At 34.8% G+C, this 23617-nt stretch overlaps 1 protein-coding gene across 2 annotated transcripts in view; it reads left to right on the plus strand.

Moving 5' to 3' along the window:
• LOC107583263 (protein shisa-9) overlaps nucleotides 1–23617 on the plus strand; it is a 67876-nt gene that overhangs the window by 33283 nt on the left and 10976 nt on the right. For both annotated transcript variants that reach the window (XM_016269419.1, XM_016269420.1), the window contains exon 2: nucleotides 414–529. In XM_016269419.1, coding sequence (XP_016124905.1) covers nucleotides 414–529 — 116 coding nt within the window. The remainder of the gene's footprint in view (nucleotides 1–413; nucleotides 530–23617) is intronic.

The following is a 23617-nucleotide window of genomic DNA, read 5'->3' on the forward strand; positions in this document are numbered from 1 at the left end:
CAAATGAGGATTTTCTCAATTTAATTGACTGTGAAAAGTGTTTGCCTCAATTTCAAGTTGCGGTCTTTAAATTTTTTAATCACTTTAATGCATAATTTAAACATTTATTTACAGAAAATGGTTAAAAATACTTTGCAATGTCCTAATTCTTTCCAGAAATGTATCTTCAGCCCTTTAGGAGCACGGCTTACTAAAAATCGCATTATTCGCTGAAATCTCAAGTTCATTCATTTCCTCAAGATACGTTATGCCAGGTATCTAAGACTTGAAGACAAATGACTTGAATTAGTGAGACGTGACTTGGACTGAATGCAAAACACTGGCCTGGGTTCATGTCTGGTTTGTATTGCTCACCCTTATTTGCCAAGTGCCCTGCTGAGAAACTGATGGCGTACAATCCCATCTCTTTTTAGGGCCCTGACGGAACTGCTCAAACAGCCAGGCGAGCCCAGGGGTGTGGACAGAGGAGGAGGCCACCACCATATCGGATCCAACGGCATCTCTGGCAGGTCAATGCGCACCAACAACGGTGAGTCAGAGCTCCAGCGTCTCTGCTGAGCTGAATCTCAGGCACTCACGGATATAATGAACATCAAAGAAAATATAATGAACGTCAAACATTCAGAGTTGAGGTAAAAAGGAGCCTTGACAGGTTGCTTGCATTTGTATTTCAATTGCCAGTATGTGAGGCCTGGAGATTTTGGCACTTGAATGTGAAGTATTGATCTCATAACTGTTTAAATATGTATGTTACAAACACTTTCTATAGCCCAGTTAAATATGCAGTGACAACTTCACCTGTAGTTGATTTTGATACGGTGGCATTTTCAAAACATTGCTGTTTGTTTGAGCAGCCTTGCATGGTATCACTGGCTCAACTAATGGTGCCATTTTCGGGGAGGGACTATCCGGTTGACTGACCAATTAAAACCCCTAACCAGTGATGTTGTTGCTTACTAAAGCTAAAATTATTTTCTGTAATTGAAAGAAAATAAAAAGTAAATAAAAATATTAGATGTCAGATATCTTGGCATTCAAGTTGAAGGACTAAAACTACTTAAAAAAACCCTAATTAAATAAATATTACAATTAAACCTAATAGAAATAGACAAATGACAAAATTGCATAAAATTAAAAAAATAAAAAATAAAATAAAATAAGCAGATTCAATAAATACTGTAATAGTATATAAATAAAAAATGCACAAAAAAAAAATCCTCCGAATTTTTGTCTTTTGTCGAAATTTTGACATAATTCTTTTATTTTTTTTTATGTATTACAATTAAGGGATTTTACTCTTAAAACCGGGGGAAAAAATGTCTGGCGATAGGGTAAGAAACCCTACCTTTATTTTTATTTTTTTACCCCATTGACAAATTTATTTTCCTTGTTGTATTTAAGCGTAAAGTCATTTAATTTTGATCAATTTTGCGGACAACAAGAATTTTACTTTTAAGCTTAAGTTTTATTAATTTGATTCTGTGCTTTTGTCTTTTTTATTAGTTTTTAAAAACCTTTATCTATTAATAATTTTTTTCCTGAGGAAAAAAAAATTGCAGTATAAAATACCACTGCCCTTAACACTCCGCCATGCAACTCATTCTGAAATGTGCTACGGGCACGGATTGTACAGTCTTGATGAGGAGAGGTGTACTTTTACTTTTATGCAATCAGACTTTCACCTTGGAGATAAAGGGTGAAAAAAATCATAAAGATGGAGAGAACTGTCTGTAACAGAACCTAAAGTGCTTATCTCCCCCAGAGCACCCTGATAATCAAACAGCAACACCTTTTAATCATGACAATGAATTTTATTTTTATAATCCTGTTTGGTGACACCAGAGTTGCAGCAATTACAGTACACTTGAAAGTCTTTAAGATGACTTTGGTTTGCTTGAATAAACGGCTGTTTTTTTTTTGTTTTTTTTACTATTTATTTAGCTATGTCATCATTCAGTACATCAACATTCTCTTTGCAGTCAAAACTAAAGTTCTTGTGCGATAACGACCCATTAAATATTCCATAGATACACATCGGCCGACAACGTTATTGATAAAATCTCAGCAAATACAACGAGACTTAAAGGCCATCACCTTTTGACCCTGTGAGGGTAATGAACTGGAATGAGGGAGTAATTAAATTTGCGGATATGAGCGGTCATTCTTCTGCTCCCTATCAGCCTTGGAAGAGGAAGTGGTTTAACAAAGCAACTGTGCTAATTAAGGCATAATTAAGAAACTTCAGCCAAGACCTGCTGATCAAGAACACACTGTCCTTCTGTCAAAGAATTAGGGACCCATTTATCTCTCCATCTCACGCACGCACTTCATCACAGGTGTGAGTTTTCCTTAGGAGTGTGAGAATTTCCACTGTGCCAGTGTTTCTGCCTGTACTTCTTTTAACTTCTTCCTCTTCTAAATCCACCTCTTCAATAAGAATTTAATTAAGTGCTCATTAAACCAGCTTGAATAGGGTCACAAAATGATAAATATAAGAATACAAATAAAAAATATATATAAATAACAAATTATAAAATGTATTTTAAAATGAATGTAATTTAAAAAAGTTAAGTGCAATTTTATTGGTAAACTGTTTGTAATTCTTGATGTTGTTGGTGGATTCCCCCATTTTTTGGAGAGAAAAGTGGTCTGCAGTCTTTGTTGAAGGAGTCCACCACCTGAAAATGTTTGAGAAGCACTTTCCACAGGAAGGAAAATGAGATTTCAGGAATCAAGAAACCCAGGTGAGGGAACCTGGCAGAGACAAATAGAAGGAAAATGAGACAGAGATTGAATGAATAAATAGTAAGAGAGAGATGGGAGGGGAGGAAAAAGACCTAAGGGGAGAAATAAAGAAAGAGCGAATGAGACAAGAGGAAAGATGAATGAGTGTGGGAGAGGAATGGTGTGGGTGTGATAGGCTGTCGAATGAAAGGAGAATTAGCGCGATGTTTAGAGAGGAGAATGAGAACTGAATGAGAGAAATGTCTCTCCCTCTTCCATCATCCTTCAATCCTGGCTCAACAAACATTTGAAATCATGGAGTCATGACCTTTTGCAGAAGCATATGCTTTAAATAAGCATCATATTTCCAATTATAATTGTTATTAGTCATGTTTACAACAGCCAGGATCACAGTTTAATCATAGCTAAGGTGAGTATATACACAAAGCAATAAACTCAGGCTTGTAGCTCAAGCCACATTGTTTGTGCTGTGGACTTTAATAATATCATGCAGCTTATTGTCATCATCACCCACAAACACCCTGGCATAATGGTGGCAAGTTTTGCAGCCAAACAAAACAACTTTACCCTCTTAAAAATAAAGGTTTTCTAAAGAATTACAAGTTATTAATGAACAGCGTTGGGGGTAATGAATTACAAGTAATGTAAGTTGCGCAAGATTACTTTTTTAGTAACTAGTAAAGTAACGCATTACTGTGTAATTTAGAAGGAAATATCTGAGTTACTTTTTCAAAAAAGTAACGCTAGTTACTTTGTTTTGCCATGTATTGATTGACAGCTGTCATGTTGCCATGTTGAGAGAAATCAGGAGCAAGTGCAGAGACGTTGTGTGCGCTCTGTGAACATGATGTTACTGTAGTTCTAGACTAAATATGAACATGTATTTACTCATCTCACCTGCACAAAAACAGAATCAGTATTCCTCAAAATGAATAAAAACCATCAAATGCAAACTCAGAATATTATACAAACCTGCAATAATTAAATATATTATACAACACAAATATTATTTATTTGATAAAATTATTTATTTCGATGATCCAATTCAGCCATACTATGCAAAAATGACACATTTGCGTTTCATTACTGATTATGTTATTGATGAACAGTGTTTAACTTTCTTCACCTGCGTCATGTGCTTCATGCAATTTGTTTGAGTTTGCCCTCTACTGTACAGACGTGAATTTACATTTCCTTCAGCACGAGGCGTATTCATTCACTTTTGTTGTGAAAGGGCTTTTACATTTGTAAAAGAATAACTTTTTTATGATAAAAACAAACAAGCAAGCCCTGCCCAGATTTGAAAAGTAACTCAAAAGTAACGTAACGCATTACTTCCCATAAAAAGCAACTAAGTAACGTAATTAGTTAACTTTTTTAGGGAGTAACGCAGTATTGTAATGCATTACTTTTAAAAGTAACTTTCCCCAACACTGTTAATGAAACACTCTAAAAGCTACCTTAAAAATGTACTTCATATCAGCGCGATAGCCTTGTGAGCAGCGCGCGCTGACATACAATGCCATTGCGCTACGGGCGTCCCGAGTTCGAATCCCGACTCGAGGACCTTTCTTGGTCCTGCCCCCCCTTAACTCTCTCTCACTTTGCTTCCTGTCAGCTCTGATCTCTCCTATCATAATAAAGGCAAAAATAAGTCTTAAAAACATCTACATCATTAATCAGTTTGATTGATTTTAATCAATCTGGCAATATTTTTACGCTGACAAAATAATTTTATCAGGTAGAGGCGAGTTGATCAGATAAAAGTGAACTTCTTAAAGTAATGATTTTACAGTTTAATTCAAATCTTTTTAATAATATAGGAAATTAAATAAATACATCTCAAAACTTTTTCCACCATTTTTCTTTCTAGTCAGCTGTGAAGACAAATACAAAACCACAGCAAATTGAATATATTTTCAACTACACACTTCAACCGTGTGTGTGATTGACAGCTTGCTCGTGACAGGTGGAGAGATGTTCGTGTTCATCGTACAGTAAATCTTACAGTTCATCTTTGCTGTCTGGCCGAGCAGCCAAACGCTTCTGGAACCGCCTTCAGGCAAAAACTCTTCCGTTTCTTTCACCTGCTCTGGAGAGACACATTTCTTACACAGATGATTTTACTGCTGATATAAGCATGTTTTTGCTGCATTTCTAAAGATACAGATCTTAGGGGTCATATGTGCAGCTAATGAGTGCAACAGCATGAGTTGTCACACTGTTTGCATTTGATGATGAGACATTGCGTTGTTCGTATGCGTTTAAGAGAAAAAGACTCTGTGCCATATGTGCCAATCATGTTCTTGGCAGACAGCATGTGTGTGTCAGTGTGTGTGTGGGGGGTCAAGGCGGGTTAATATGACAGACCATCTATGAAAAACACATCCATCACATCAAAATGTGTGTGTGTGTTGAGGATGACGTGAATGTCCATATGTCTGTGCATATATTTTTTATCAGTGTTGTTACTGTAATCGCAGTCTAGCACTGGTGGTATGAATAATGTTTCATAAATATGATACATTTCAATAAGACAAAAAGGATAAAAGGCTATTTTACAAAAAAGATGTGACCAGTTTATTGAAATATAAATAAAAAGTAAATATTACAAAATTATTTAAATTCTTTTTTCATAAAATTTTTTTAATTTGTGTTATTATATATTGAATACTATAATACTATACATACGTGAAAGTCATATAGTATTATAGCAAGCGCACACACACACACACACACACTGACTACATTTTTGAACATGAATGTGTACAAAAATGTAGTTGTTGTACATGAATGTGTACAACCATTTTTCCATTTTTCATCAACTTTACATTTTCAGAATCCCTCAAATGTTTATTAATAAACTTTCTATAATAGTTAACTGATGCCTTGGTTGAATTGTTTTCATAATAATTTTTCATAGCAGCACAATGTCTTGCAGGTCAAGGTATTTGAATCGTTTTGATTGCAGCTGTATACACACAACCAAACAATTAATCAGCATTTATTTGTATTATTATAAATGTCTCTACTGTAGCTTTTGATGAAAAGTTGCTGAAACTTTGCCAACCTAAGGAATAAATTATATTTTACAAAAAAAAAACAACAACATTATTTTAAATTGGAATATGTTACAATATTACTGCTTTTACTGTATTTTTGATCAAATAAAACACTTTAGCGTAAAACACTTCTTTTCAATAAATATGTTTAAAAAAACATTTTAAAAAATCTAAATTATTCCAATCTTTTGGACAACAGTGTGTGTTGTCCAACACACACACACACACACACACACACACACACACACACACACACACACATATATATTTTATGGCAGATATAGATTTAATATTTTTCACTTATGCTCTTGAGAATATGCACCAGTGTGACTGACCAGACATTTACTGTGGCTGCATCGTGTGTGTAAAGTGTAATGAAGTGGAAGTTTGATCACACCCATCTTATCAACCGCTTCCAGCGCCCTTCGGCTGACCCCAGCAGCTGTGGGCACCACACACACACACATACACGCGCGCGCACACACACACACACACACGCACACACTCTTCAGACTCAGATTGGTCTAAACACAGCAGACAAGCAGGAGGACATTACCCCAATATTCTGAAGCCACAGCAAGACAGATCATTCATTTCATCACTGACACGTCTTCGTAACAGGGTTAAACTGATCTGAGGCCTGTTGTAATGCTCACTGATCTGAACTCTTTTGATGTTGCCACAGATCAGAGGTGATTTCTGCACTGAGCCTGAAGCTAAACTGGCTACAGAACCAGTAATCAGGATCTGTTAGCGGGCAGGATGGTCTGTTATGTAAACTCACTGCAGAACTACTATCTCTAACAGTTATTTTTGTCTTTTTAGACAAAATATCTAAAACTATTCAAAACAAGATAACTGCATTTGAGAAGCAACATTGCATAGGATGTTTAATATGAATGTTTAATATTAATGTCTTGCTGCTATGGCTGGCCTTTTCCATTTAAAAAAAAAAAAGTATTATTTTTGTTTTCATGTTAAAAGTTGCCAGTGCAATTGCAACAAGACAAATTCACTTAAAGACATTTTCTCTGAAAACAAGTCTTAATATCTTATGTGGTTTTACTTTTCAAGTACATTTATCTTGTTTTTCAGATATTTTTACTAGAAAATAAGACACAAGACATCATGTGGCTTCAGAAGTGCTCATACATTTCTAAGCTATTGCCTACAAAATGAAATTTCATAAAATTAAAAAATATATATATATATACACTTTGCTGGTAAACAGTCACCCCAATCACCATTGGATCCTGCTACAAAAACACCCAATAAAATGCATCACTCTTACAATGTAACAGTGACAGGAAAAACATTTTCTTCAAACATCTAAATATGTTGTTAAGATGTTAATAATTTTTCACTGTGATGTTTTGCCCTGGTAGGATCTCAAGGCTATTAAAGCCCTTTGTATTTCTCCTAATTAATATGATTATTACAGCGTGACTTTCTGCATACAGCATGTTACCGCTGAAAGGTCATCTTAGAAAATGTGGAATCTCAAGAGGACCAGATACTCCAGAAAGAAAAAGATCAAATAAAATGTTTGAAGATCTCTTAAAGGTCAGAAAGGAAGGGTATTATTTGAAATGAGCTGTTTGTGTGTTGTAACAGGACAATATTTGAAATCAATGCTTTAAATAAAGGCCATTGCACACCAGACATAGTGAAGGTTGCTCATGTAAGTTCCCATCTCTTGATACATTCACACAACCTCCAAATGCACTAAAATTGGCTTTGGGAAATAAATAAAAAAGTTACTTTCCAATAGACTGACATTTTATAACATGAAAGGCTACATTATTTAAAGTGGTTTTAATTATAAAAATTAGGTTTTAATTATAAAAACACTTGTTTTATACTATATATATATACAAATAAATATTGATATCAATTAATATGTTATTGAAAAACTTAAAATAAGTAACAGTCAATTTAATGGCCAAATATATGTCAATTATAATAAAATAATGTAAATATGAATTAAAAAAACTGAATGAAGAATGAATAAATAATAATAAAAAATTGGATTGTGAATTCTTTCCAAGCCTTGTCCAAAGCTAATAAAAGTTTGTACTGTATTTTGGTCTGGTGAAACTTTCAGTTAAAGTCACTTCAAGGCACTTTGGAGGGATTTAAATCGGCATGCCGCCATGGCAATTTAGCAACAGGAAGCTTCCTTCCTGCAAATGCACCAATCATAAAGCTGTAGTAGAATATGTCAATCAAACATGCATTGATGCCTGTGTGAAAGGAGTATGATTAAAGTAGAAAGAGAAAAGTACAATGGTGAATGGCAGTTACATAGAGAATGAGTGAGAGAGAGAAAGACATCTCAGGTCGAAATATGCTTTTTAGGAAATGGAGTGGAAAGCCCGAAAATACGAAAAACTCAGAACAGTGGAAAACATTGCCCTTTCAACCTCTCTCCTTCCATCTGAAAGAGGTTTAAATGTCACAAGGCAGATAGTACATGTGGTCTGAGCAGAGACACTGAAATGTCAAGCATAGCAGGATGACATATGTATGCTTGTTTCTGTAAATACATGTCTTTAACCCTAGAATGCATACATGGCGAGAATTTTGTTTTTGCTGTGTTTTTCACATAAAATGTTCTTTTCATCAGACATTCCGCGAAATACACAATGTAAGGGATATAGGTCACTCAAAAACGAGCACTTACTCACTCTCATGTCCTTCCATAGTGTTTGACTTCATCTGTTGAACACAAAAGTTTGTCACTCTTTTCCATGCATTCACAATGAATGGGGAACTGAAGCCTGAGACCTTTAAAGCCTGAAAAAAGATACAAAAGTGCCGGAAAAGTATCTTCTTGAAGTTAGACAATATCCTGTAGTGTGTAGGATTTCTTTTATGGTGATTTTGAATGCTTTTTGAAGCTTGATGGCATATAACATGAGTTTGAGTGAATGATGACAGAATTCTCATTTCTGGGTGAACTATTCCTTTAAGGTTTACTAAATTTAAGAAGGTTTGTATTGATACCCCTAGTTTCTACAGTACACCTGTTTCCTTTGGAAGTCAAAGCAATGAGTGTGTTTGAAATCTAAATCTAATCGGCTATGTGACTTTCCAAAAATTATGTCTACTGAGATAGACAAGCTGTAGGCGGGATGTGTGTGGGTAAGACTCAGCTGGTTTGACCTTCGTGCATGTGACAGATGTTTTCAGATGTCCTCAAATCCAGCTGTTTTTCATTGCTCTGTGGAAATCGGAGGGTCAAATCCTGCAAAAGCTGTGTCTGATTTAGATTCATCTGCATGAAGAAAAGCAACACTAGACTAAGCAATTTTAAACCTTTCTAAATTTCAAAAGGTGGAAAAATAGTGTATAATTTACAAAGCTTAAAGTAATTTCAAACGATTTTATTTCTTATGTACAAAAAAAAAACAAAGGAGAAATTCTAAAGACTGTGCTGGTCTTTATTTTTCATGCAACTAAAATGAATAGGGACTGGAGCTTTCATGCTTAAAAAAGCACACAAAATCACCATACTGTAAAAGTGGTCTATATGACTTGTGTGCTTCAAAAAACCTGAAATATTATGGAGTTCATAAGTGGACATAGTAATGGAAAAATATGAGCTCTGGAGGGGAAAAACAATTCAATGCTTTTCACTTACATCTTACTGTAAATTTCTGCCATACAGTAATAACACATGAATAAACACAGAAATAACACCGAAAATGCAGTAATAACACAGAAATAACACAGTTATAACACCGTAATAACACAGTAATAACACAGTAATAACACAGGAATAGTGCAGTAATAACACAGTAATAACACAGTTATAACACAGTTATAACACAGGAATAACTCAGTAATAACACAGGAATAACTCAGTAATAACGCAGTAATAACACAGTTATAACACAGGAATAACTCCGTAATAGCACAGGAATAACACAGATATAACAAAGGAGTAACACAGTTATAACACAGAAATAATTCAGTAATAACACAGTTATAACACAGGAATAACTCAGTAATAGCACATGAATAACACAGATATAACAAAGGAGTAACACAGTTATAACACAGAAATAATTCAGTAATAACACAGGAATAATGCAGTAATAACACCGTTATAACACAGGAATAACTCATTAACACAGGAATAACACAGATATAACAAAGCAGTAACACAGTTATAACACAGAAATAATTCAGTAATAACACAGTAATAACAGGAATAACTCAGTAATAACACATAAGTAACACAGGAATGACACAGTAATAACACAGTAATAATTCAGTAGCAACACAGAAATAACACTGTAGTAATAAAACAGTAATAACACAGTAGTAATAACACGGTAATAACACATTAATAAAACATTAATAACACATTAACAAAACATTAATAACACATTAATAACTCAGTGACAACAGAAATAACACAGGAATAACAAAGAATTAACACAGTAATAACAGAAATTGTCTGTAAAGCTGCTTTATAAATACAAATATACAAATAAAACTGAATTGTATTGAAAAAGTACTGCATTCCTCTGAGAAACTTTGCATTCTTTCACAAAAGATTTGTGTTCTCTCGCAAAACGATTGCATTCCGTTGCAAAATTATTGTGTTCCCCTGACAAACTTTACTGTACGTTCGCTTGTGAATAATTTGCGTTCTCTTGCAAAACTACTGCGTTCTTTAACAGAACTAATGTGTTTCAACAAGAAATGTTGAACTGTCTCGCAAAACAATTGCGTTCTCTTGCAAAACTATTATATTCTCTTGCTAAAACATTTGTGTTCTCACCAAAACAACTGTGTTCCCCTTAGAACTTTACATTTACTTGCAAAATATCACAAAAATATCAAAATATCATTATCTCGCAAAACTGTTGCGTTCCCTCGCGAAAGTATTGCATTACCTCGCAAAATTATTGTGTTCCCCTGAGATACTCCACGTTTGCTCCTTGAAACCTTTGCATTCTTTTGTAAAACTATTATTTTTCTCGCAAAACTACTGTGTTCTCTAGGGAAGCCTTGTGTTCTCTCTCAAAAACATTTGCTTTGCCTTGCAAAATTATTGTGTTCCCTTGATAAACTTTGTGCGCTCTCAAAACATTTGCATTCTCTCGCAACACATTTGCGTTTCTTCGCAAAACTATTGTGTTCCCTGCTCCTAACTCACAAAAATCACTGAAATCTAGTTTTTCCTCCCACCGTATTACTCTCACCACAAAAGTTTTGCAAGTGAATGCCAAGTTTCACAGGGCAATGTTTAGTGAGAGAATGCAAAAGGATTGAAATATAATCTCTCTCTTTTTTTGATCCATGTGGTCTACTTTCATGAGGTATTTGTGTCCTTTTTGAAGCTTGAAAGCTTTCATTGCAATTACATGGAAAAAGACAAGGCAACTCATACTCAAAAATTCTCCTCAAGTGTTCCACAGAAGAAAGTCAGTCATGCAGTTTGGAACGACATGAGGGTGAGCAAACAATGACACAACTGTCTTTTTTGGCTGAACAACCCCTTTAATGCACACAAGCTCTCATACAGCTGCATTACTAACCACCTTACATCCTAAACACATACACACCAGTTTATCTCAAAATAACCACAACAAGCAACTCTATGACATACTGTACACACACTTCTTTTGAAACATGCTTTCACACTGACAGCATCAGCACATCATGAGAGAGAGAGAGAGGCATAAGAAGAGAGGAAATAAGAGTGAGGGTTATTAAGTGTGACAGTTGAGCAGCTGGTCTCTGTGTTAGACATCATACATGCCTTCATCTCTCCCTCCGTCCTGTCTTTTCTCATGCCTTTTTCCCCCTTTCATCCATCGCCCTTCTCCCAAAACAGAAGTAACTGCATCAATAACTGAACTGTGAAAACCTCTCATCTTCCCTTTGTCTTACAATCATACTCCACAACATTTGCTGCACTTTATCTTTTTTTCTCCTTCACTCCGGTTCTCCTATGCAGCCCAATTAGAGAGCTGCATGAGCATTGGTGAACACCCCTCTTCTGCAGGTGCACTGTCCCAGTCTGACTGTGCTCAGATAGGGATTGAAAAGGGTCATACCATCTGAAGAGCAGAGAGAGGGGGGGACGGCGACTGGAGGTGGTTTGAAGGTCAGAAAGCTGCTGGTGTGTGTGAGAGAGCATCAATCAGGTTAAACTGAACAGGTTCACACACACACTATTGCTTCGCAAGCACTTTGTAGAGATTGGGTCAGGCTGTGCTGCTGAGTGAATGAATTGCATTGTTTTATCAAAGAATTATGGGGGGGGAAACAGCACAACTGTTTTCAGCATTGACGATAATAAGAAATGTTTCTTGAGCATCACATCATCATATCAGAATGACTTCTGAAAGATCCTGTGACACTGAAGACTGGAGTAATGATTCAGCTTTGGATCACAGGAATAAATTACATTTTTTTAAATAAATATATTAACATATTAAAAAGTATTACAATATTTTACAATATTACTGTTGTACTGTTGTGTTTCCATTTTTATAGGGACATTCCATAGGCATAATGGTTTTTATACTGTACAAACTGTATTTTCTATCTTCTAACCCTACCATCACACAAAACGTTCTGCATTTTTAGATTTTCCAAAAAACAAAAAACAAAAACAAAACATTCTGTATGATTTCTAAGCTGTTTTCTACATGGAGACCAAAAAACATTTGGTTCCCATAATGTAGGGAATACCAGCTACACACAAACCCAGATGTGCATTACAGCATCTCACTGAAAGCCTAATGCTTAAGAATATGGGAAATAGCAGCTAGAAATATGCTAATTAATGCAAACATCTGCGTACATCTTTATCCCAACCGATCTGTACTGCTTGATTCTGTTCCATATTGTTCAAGTTCTCTAAGTTGGCTTGCCCTACTGAGCATTTTCCTCATACTCTCCCACACCAACAATAGAAACCCTTAATTATTACTAATAACAAAACAAAGGAAATTAAACAGATCTTGGCTTTTACATTTCCTGAAGAAATTTCATAATTTATTGATATAATTTTTAATGTTTAAATGCTTTCAAAGGCCATGTGAACTGCCTATGAATTTTTTGGCTATTTAATGGCATTGTGACTGTGTGGGTCGAGGCACCAAAGTTAGATACACCCTTCAACAAATGGGTAGTTGTTGTTGTGTGTGTGCGTGTGTGTGTGAGGTAACTAAATGCATGTTGACAGCAGTAAACTGTGTCAGACTGTGTGTTGTGGCACAGATCTAGGGCCAAGTGTAGTTGTTTGACAGAAAAAGGTGTGTGTGTGTGTGTGTGTGTACCAGTCTAACAACCCATCACTGTCACTACTTATTATTCGTCAAAGTATATCAGAGCCAATTCAATTCAATTATAAGTGTGTACTTGGAGAAGTGTGACATAGTAGCTGATCTCACACACAAACTCAATTCCACTTCTAAAGCAATAAAGCAAGGCAATATGGCCTTGTCTTACTTTCTCTTTCCCTCGTGGCAGTCAATATTTCTTTTGCATATTTGGTTATTTTACTGTTTCTTTATCTCTCTTTTCCTGTCTCGGTCTCTGTTTCTCTCTCATCCTTACCGTAAAATGGTCTTCAAAGCCTTAAAGGGCTGGACAGTAATATTTAAAAAGCTAAATGAATATGCATGTTGATTGCTCTTTCTTCCTGAGCGGGATGATGCATTAGTAATGAGAAGTAGTGTGTTTTCTGTGGCGAGCCGTGTGTGTGTTTGATTGAATTTTACCCCGAGGGACCTCCTACCCTCAGAGAGCCACGGATGGATATCAAACGCTTTTTCTGCCGTACACATTGTTCCAGTGAGGAATCGCTCTACAAAACGTTTTGTGAAGTCTGTCTTAAAGTTAAGCTGAACCTCCTGTGGATGGTCAAAACAGCAGGAAAATTCCTTCAATATACAGAAAACAGAGATGATTTAATCTGTAAGGTTTAAAATTTCACTTCAGTGTAATTCTCTATAGATACCTGACCTTTATTTCTGAGAGAAAACAACAGATTTTAGCCTCCACAAGCTCAACTGTGTTTTGGCAGTATCTTCATGATTACTCATATAAAAAAAGATTTTTTTGACAAGCTTCATTGTTGCAAATAATAATAATAATGCTAACAATAAAAAAAGCATAATGAATGTTATGTATTATAATATTAATTTTTTTTATTATTATTTATTTATTTATTATTTATTAAAGTTTTAAGTTTTAAAAAAATTCTAAAATGTTTGATTCTGCATATCACACATGACACTTAAATATAAGAATAATATATTTAAAAAGCAATATCGAATAATAATAACAATAATAATAACAACAACAACAATAATAAATCATTATGAATAGTATGTATTATAATATTAAAAATATGTTATTTAATAAAGTTAAAATAATTTTTGATTCTGCATATCAGCGATCAGACTCTTAATCATAAAAATAATAAATCATAACAATGCAATATTGGACTATCATTAGAATCTAAAAAAGGTTTTAGTCTCTGACAAGCTTCATTGTTGCTAAAATAAAATATATATTTTTTTATTTATTAAAGTTAAAATAATTATATTTATGATCCTGCATATCATTTATCAGACACTTAAATGAATAAATTATAAAAAGCAATATCAGAAGATCACTAGAATATAAAATATGTCTGAAAAGCTCATTGTGGCTCCTGTTTTGACTATATTGTGATATCACTGTGAATCCATTTCAGATTCATTGGGATTCTATTGTAAAATCATTATTGTGAGATCACCATAGTGACTTCATAGTGATTCTCCTGTGACTTCTCACTTTGACTCTGCTGTGACTTGCTCTTTAGATTCCTTATGTAACTCAGACACATCATGTATTCCTTCTCAGCCAGCAAGCAAAACTGGATTGAACGAGGTGTGCTTTCATCATTGAAGAATGATTTATGAACTGATTTATACCAGTCAGCCCTGACTGATATTGATCTATATCTCTCTCTCAAAAAAAAAAAAAAAAAAGGGGGGGGAAAAAGGAAGAAAAAACCGCCCAACCATTCGGATGGTTGTGCAAGAAAACAAAAGTAAAATGATTTCTATTTCGTATAAGTGCTGTTCTTCTGAACTTTTCAGTCATCTAAGAATCTAAGAAACATTTTCCACACGAACAATAAACAGCACAACTGTTTTCAGCATTGACGATAATAAGAAATGTTTCTTGAGCATCACATCATCATATCAGAATGACTTCTGAAAGATCCTGTGACACTGAAGACTGGAGTAATGATTCAGCTTTGGATCACAGGAATAAATTACATTTTTTTAAATAAATATATTAACATATTAAAAAGTATTACAATATTTTACAATATTACTGTTGTACTGTTGTGTTTCCATTTTTATAGGGACATTCCATAGGCATAATGGTTTTTATACTGTACAAACTGTATTTTCTATCTTCTAACCCTACCATCACACAAAAAGTTCTGCATTTTTAGATTTTCCAAAAAACAAAAAAAAAAACATTCTGTATGATTTCTAAGCTGTTTTCTACATAGAGACCAAAAAACATTTGGTTCCCATAATGTAGGGAATACCAGCTACACACAAACCCAGATGTGCATTACAGCATCTCACTGAAAGCCTAATGCTTAAAAATATGGGAAATAGCAGCTAGAAATATGCTAATTAATGCAAACATCTGCGTACATCTTTATCCCAACCGATCTGTACTGCTTGATTCTGTTCCATATTGTTCAAGTTCTCTAAGTTGGCTTGCCCTACTGAGCATTTTCCTCATACTCTCCTAAACTATAATTATACCCTGTACCCCCTCAATTATATGATCTATATCCCTCTCCAAAAAAAAAAAAAAAAAAGAGAGGGGGAACAAGCAGTAAAACCAGCCTAACCATTCGGAGCAGCAAAATCAGATTAATAATCTACAGCACTCAAAGTAATTCTCCTCCGTCTGTCCTCACTCGGCCAGTGTCCACACCTCACCAGGTTACCAGATCCCTGCACAGTTACCGTCATGCAGTTATTATTAATTATGACGCAAACGTCAGACTCCCATGGAGAAGAGGGGCCGTTACAGGTAGTGGTGTAATGTAACGAAGTAATAATACTTCATTACAGTACATTACAGTATTTTTTGGTATCTGTATCTGTACTTTACTTGAGTTTTTATATTTCAGCCAACTTTTACATTTACTCCACTACATTTTCTAATTAAAAGGTATACTTTTACTCCGATACACTCCAAAGCATATTCGTTACTTACAACAAAATAGTCAGAAGTCAGAAGAACACGGACTGCAGGAAAGCAGGTTTGACGAATCAGTGGTCTGGCGCATGCAAGACTCCTAAAAACACCGTTGCTCATACGCAAATAAGTGCACACCTACAGATGGTGGGGGCTGGGGTGTGCGATATACAGCATCGTCTGCGATAATATGGTAAGTGTTGTTGTACTGATGTGCGATCTGACATTATCAAGTAAGCTGTATCACCAAATCACACACAGAATGCACGCACGTGATTTATTAGTCTACTAAAACTCAAAATTCCAGGCATTCTAAATTGTAGATGGCAAAAATGCTTCTGTATGCTTTTTATATTTATATAATTTAATATAGTTAACTTAATCTATATCACGCAAAGAGTACCGTTTTCTGCATTCAGAGATCAGCATGATTTCTGCATTCAGATATCAGCATGATAACACATTTAATAATCATTTTATACAAGTTCAGTAAAGCAATAAGTGACATAATATTGCTTGTTTTGCTCAATTTTGCTAACGAAAATAGTTCCAAACAAAGATCACAGCACTGTTTTGCATCTCTGAGCAATGGACGGTGTTTACTTATTGAATGAATCAGCTTTTTGAACGAATCGGTTGAATAAATGATTCAGTGATTCACTCATTTACACAGTCAAGTGCTTTGTTTCTGAATGAATCAGTCGTTTGAATTAATCGGTTGAATCTCAGTGACTCACTCATTAACAGTCACTTGCTGTCACCTACTGGCGGTTTTAATTTCACATTTCTACTATTTTTTTCATGTTTTAAATAATTTCAAATATCAGTATTCAACGTTTTATGTTAAAAACAAAACATTATTTATGCATCTGCAACTGCAGGTTAAATGCATCCATGTCCCCTCTAAGATACATAAACTGTGTAAATACATCTAAATGCTATTTCAGATGCAGATTCCGAAAATGTTTTCTTATGTTGGAATGAAAGACACTAAGTACCAGATGAAGTGCTTCTTATTCTTACCCAAAAATACAAAATGGAAGAAAGAGTTAAAACTGCTTCTCAAGCTGTGCACGAGCATTTATATATACATATATATATATATATATATATATATATTGTTTTTTTGTGCTTCTTTTCCATTTTGCATTTACTTGTACTTTTACTTTCAATACTTCAGTATGTTTAAGATTAAAAAATACTTTTCATACTTAAGTACAATAAATATCACATACTTTAAGACTTTTACTCAAGTAATATTCTAAACGGTGACTTTAACTTCTACCAAAGTCATTTTCTGGTAAGATATCTGTACTTTTACTTGAGTATGGTTTTCAGGTACTTTATACACCACTGGTTACAGGGAGCTACACTTCAATAGCCATTTAGTAGTTCATTAAGTTATGTAACTCTAGTCTGAGAGGAGCACAGGCCACCCACCCATCACTTTATCATCTACAACGAGGAACAAGCAATGGAAAAAAATAATGGAGAGCAGAGAGAATTGGGGCAAGCAATATATTTTTAACCTTCAACATGTTACATGATGTCGATCATAAAAAAGTGGCATGCTAAAAAAAGTTTGTAGTATGAGATGGGCTGAGTTGGCCTCTGACCTTTAATTCTTTATTTGTAGCTGATTAATTGATTTCACAGGATTCAGTGAATGTAATGTAAGAATAATGTGAGCAAACAGAACAGGACCAAGAGGGTAAGGGGCAGATATAGTGTGACAGTCATGTCTGATTGTATTACAGTCTGATCTCCACGTCTGCGTGTAATGGAGTTTAGATGATTAGATTACAACTGCAGCCTGACCACAGAAAATTGCTCAGAGCCTCGTGCTCTTAATGTCAATCCACCAGCACCAGAACTTGGAACAGTGTGGACTTCCAGGCATTGTGCACTGCAGACCAGGAATTCTCTCTTCAGGCAGAAAATAAGCCTCTCAGCTGATTTCAGACCAGCCTGTTGGACAGCTACTGCACGTGGACAATAAAGTAAAAAATATGCTGTATAAAGGTCAAAGTTCAACAAAGGCTTTCAGAGCAATGCATATTTTCTTATGAGAGGTTCAATATAATTTTACATCAGCTATGTCTACATAAAGTTAGTGTTTGAGATTATGCAAGAGAAAGGCTCAGATTGTCCTATACATACTACAGCAGACACATTAACTGCAGTAAATGTCAAAACTGATAACATTTTTCAAACCAATGTGAAATACATAGTTAAAAACCTATTTTATGTCAGTAATTTAATGCATTTGAGGGTAAATTTGGAAAATAAGCCTCTCAGCTGATTTCAGACCAGCCTGTTGGACAGCTACTGCACGTGGACAATAAAGTAAAAAATATGCTGTATAAAGGTCAAAGTTCAACAAAGGCTTTCAGAGCAATGCATATTTTCTTATGAGAGGTTCAATATAATTTAACATCGGCTATGTCTACATAAAGTTAGTGTTTGAGATTATGCAAGTGAAAGGCTCAGATTGTCCTATACATACTACAGCAGACACATTAACTGCAGTAAATATCAAAACTGATAACATTTTTCAAACCAATGTGAAATACATAGTTAAAAACCTATTTTATGTCAGTAATTTAATGCATTTGAGGGTAAAATTTAATATTCAATAAGAAAAAGACACCTAAATACCCAAATGAAATGCAGTCCCCGTCTAGATGCCTATGAACTCTAAAACACGGTCACAATTTAAGTCTTTTCTTTTTTTCTTACTTGCTAGTTTGCAACTTACTAGCAAGTAGCTAATCATAGTTTTTGATGTAAATGAAGCCTATTGTCAAAAAACGTCCTTCCTATTTTAATAAGAAATGTTAGTGCAGAATAGATTATACAGTGCAGTATAGCATAGAGCTAACTGTTCTTTGTCTGTTTCTCTGTTCTGTAACTAGTCTTTAAGTTATAGAATTGAGTAACATTCATAAGCAAATTGTGTATGAACAGAATAACACTTTTAATTTCAAACAAGCTTATTTTGCTGCGGTGTGAACATAGCCAGCCATTATAGAAAGCTGGCTATTATTCCTACACTCTATAGAAAATAATATAAATATAAAAAATAAAGGTTCTTATTGGCATCTCTGGCTTCATGAAGAACCTTCAACATCCATGGAACCTTTCCAATTCACAAAAGGTTATTTATAGTTGAAAAAGGCATTTTAGATTAATTAAATGTTCTTTACACTAAGATAAAATGGCTGAAAGTTTTTTTTTGGGGTAACCCAAATTGTTCTTTTTTTGGCATCATTGCAAAAAAAACCTTTTGGAACTTTGGAACTTTTTGGAGTTTAGCCTCATCTTATTACAGTTTTTTTTCAACTGCTTACACACAAAATCTTTATTTGTCAACGGAGCTTGACATTAACGTTTTTACTCACCGGCCACTGTGGCTAGTGGTTTTCCAAATTTACTAGCCCCTCAGCATTTTCACTGGCCACATATTTGTTGTTGGGAAATTACGTTTTATATGACTTAATACTGCATACAAAAATGTATTTAAATTGATTTCCAGGTCATTTTTGACCTATTTAAAGGGCATTTTCCCCTAACCGTATTAAATGCATGTATCGTTTTTCATATCAAATTCTTACATTTTACTAATAATTTCACTTAATATAATACGATAATATAGGGCTGTTACCAATCATATGAAATCAGTATCTACAAAACGGATCTTTCCACTGCAGAAGAAACAGAAGTGACTGAAGTGGCAATCAGATGCATTTACACAGTTAAACAGTATAGCTGAAATATAGCACGAATGCATTTACACTGTATGCAAAATTATAACAGCATAAATTATGTTATGAGCTCAGTGTTTTAAAATTTATATATTTTTAAATATACAAATATGAAATGTTATTTGCATTTTATTCGCATAAACAAAAAAATGCAAATATTTACATTTTGTGTGTGCAATTCTTGGATTTGTGTGTAAAGTTTGGGGAAAAAAAGAGGCAAAGTTTTGAAAATGTAAGCAGTTGAAAAAAAACTGTAAACACATCTGAACCAGGTGATCAAGATCTTAAGGATCACTAGGACTTTCCAGACAGACGTTTTGGAGCAGGGTGGATCCAAACTCTCCAGGATGGTGAATGGCCAAGAGCAGGACTGACACCCTTTGCATTGGAGAATCACTTCACATGCAAGAGCCTTTGACCAATCTCAATTACAAACTGACATTCGTTACTATGCTACTGAAGGGAAGAGTGGAAAATCTGCGCATTTAATTAAAGAATCTCTCTGCTTGATTGACCCCTTATTCAATTCAATTCAAGTTTATTTGTATAGAGCTTTTCACGATACAAATTGTTGCAAAGCAACTTTACAGCAAATTATGTTTCTGCAATATTTAGTGGTTGCTTATCAGTGGTGACTGTCAGTTAATGTACATATGGCAGAAATGTATGGAAAAACAATTAAAGACGTAATCAATTAAAGACGTAATCAAACAGACGATGAACACTATTAACAGCGATTATTATATGATGCAATCAAACTTATAGCAAAATGTGGTAGTTCTGTATGTTGTTTCAGGGTTGGCATCATCTGAGGGCCTCTGAGGGGTTGGCATCATCTCTTCTCAGGTGTTCTGGATCCAGACTGAAGCTTGTGTAAATCCTAGTTACCACGGGATGTCAATTTGATCAGATATAACGGCAGTCCAAGATTATGAGATGCATTATTTGAATGCTTGGCCAAAGAGATGTGTCTTTAATCTAGATTTAAACGGAGAGAGTGTGTCTGAACCCCGAACGCTATAACTTGGAAATACTTTGGAAACTTTGGAAATACCTTATCCGTATTTCCAAACACTACCAGACTCTATTTTACCCATTCTCTTTCACAACATAACAGACAGAAAATAAGAAGAATTGGAAAAACTCAGAAGAAACTGAGAAAAGATGTCACACCTTTAATTATTGGAAGTCTGACACTTCTATTCTAGAACAAGCCTCTAGAGGAAAACACTACAGTAGATCGGTATGGAGTGTTACAGATCTCTTATTCTATATGTCCTTAAACACACCATCATGGTAACACACGACACTAAAAAATGCAATAAACATTAATTTAACAACATATGTAACACAATACCCAAATGTACACAACTGATCACAACTTAGTTTACAACTGATTTTGTAAACTAAAATCTGAAATTACTAAAGTGCCTTTTTTAATGAACAACATGCTCTTTTGACATAAAGGTCTTGGATTTACTATGAACAGTAGACATATAGTCTCCATAACACAAAATATTTATCATTATAGCAATGATTATGTAAAAACTGTTCAAAAAAAGAGAGAGCGCAAAGAGAATTAATTTGGAGGAACACACAGATCTCCTGTTGTGAATGAGATTGAGTTGGTGTGGAGTTTGACAGGCGGACATGGGTGTAAATCAGCCAGGCTTTACTACAGACACACACTGTGCAAAAGACATGAAGAAATACGTCTTTCAGTTGCATAAAACATGGTATTTTACATATTTTAATGCACATAGCTCCAGTATGCTTATTGCTCAATACAACGCTGCATATATGATGAAACATGCTCATCATGCTGAAAACAGCTCTTTAGCTATGAATCTATTCACAATAAACAGCATCAGTCAGATTCTGGAAATGCTTCTGTTGAAGTCATCAGTGAGTGTAATTACAACTTAAAAAAAAAAAAAAGCAAACTTGTGTTTGTTTGATTTTGCTTTTTAAGGCAAATTCAAGGTGATGAGCAATACTATCCGTAAATCTCAAAAGAAAGCAAGCCACCAATAATCGCCATAAACATAATTGAAAAGTATTTATTTATAATTTTTAAAATGATCAGAATGTATTAGGCTGCATAACAAATAAACACACAAATGCATGCAGAAATTACATTTCTGTTATGACAACTCTCGGAGGGATTGGCATGGTAATGTACATGACAATGTTAAAGAATTTGGTCTTGGTGGAATAGATCTGCTACGCTGCTGCTGCGGCAGAGCAAGTAGCGAGACTTGCTACTTGCTGCAAATATAACATACATGAAATAACCCCCATATAGCATACATGAATCACCTCGTAGCAGATCTATACAGGTGGAGCTGGGGAAGGTGGAGGGTTTCTGAAGCAAGCTGCACTACTACAGCAAACACTAGTCATATATTTGAATGTTGAGCAGCGAGCTCATTGGCTACCGATACAGGAGAGAACCAGTCAGCTGTGCCATGTGATAATGATGTCATTAGTTCATATTGAGTTAGACCTATTGTACTGCGCCATCTAGAGTTTCATGCCAGAACTCTGTATTTGATAGCAATTTGACAGCAGAATCTGGACCGGAGGACTAACAAAGTGGAAATGTTCTTTTTATAATGCTATGTGTGATTGTGTGTGCATGATTAACCCTTTTCAAATGTGTCAGACAGTGTCAATAAACACAATATGTGTGTCGACACAATTTGGACCTGACATAATCTATGATCTGCATCCATTTGCTGTGATATAACCTGAGCATTTAATTGTACATGGACTGCATATATGTGGCATAATGATCCATCCTGCCATCCTAAAGCACACATATGCACTAACACTAACATATATACGTTACGTGAATATTCACACACAAGCACAAAGTGATCTGACAGAATCAGGTCAGTGACCACCAGTGTTGGGGCTAACGCATTACAAGTAACGCGAGTTACGTAATCAGATTACTTTTTTCAAGTAACTAGTAAAGTAACGCATTACTTTTTAATTTGAAGAGAAAATATCCTTTTTCAAATAAGTAATGCAAGTTACTTTTTTTTTCAAATTTATTGATTGACAGCTCTCTTGTCCTCATGTTGAGAGAAATCATAAGATGTTACTGTAGTTCTAAAATTAATATGAATATGCATTAATTCATCTCACTCACAAAACCCCCCCACAAATTCAGTATTCCTCAAAATGAATAAAAATAATGCAACTTAGAATATGACGCAAACCTGCAATAATTAAATGTCAAACATCACAAATATCCTTTATGTATTTAATCCCATTCTATTAGCTTCTGACCTTCGATGATCCAGTTCAACCGTACTAATAAGCACAAATTACTCTAGTCAAGACAAACATTGTGTCTTTTTTTTATTGCTGAAGTGTGTTGAAATGTCTTCTTCTGCATTCTACTCTACGGACGTAAATTTACTTTCCCTTCAGCCAGAGGCTTATTCATTTCACTTTTGGTGTGAAAAGGCTTTTATATTTTCCAAAAATAGAACTTTTTTATTTTAAAAACAAACAAGCAAGCCCTGTCCAGATTTAAAAAGTATCGCAAAAGAAACGTAACGCATTACTTTCCATAAAAAGTAACTAAGTAATGTAATTAAGTTACTTTTTTATGGAGTAACGCAATATTGTAATGCTTTACTTTTAAAAGTAACTTTCCCCAACACTGGTGACCACACTCCCCAGCCCAAAGGGGAGGACACAGGATGTGTGTCCTAAATAACCTTTAGTGACCTCCACACAGCGTATAGACAGCAGACTGTCGCATATACAGCAGTCTCTCATGCA

The sequence above is a fragment of the Sinocyclocheilus grahami genome, unplaced genomic scaffold (genome assembly GCF_001515645.1).
Source record: "Sinocyclocheilus grahami isolate Dianchi unplaced genomic scaffold, SAMN03320097.WGS_v1.1 scaffold52.1, whole genome shotgun sequence".
Classification (NCBI taxonomy): Eukaryota; Metazoa; Chordata; class Actinopteri; order Cypriniformes; family Cyprinidae; genus Sinocyclocheilus; species Sinocyclocheilus grahami.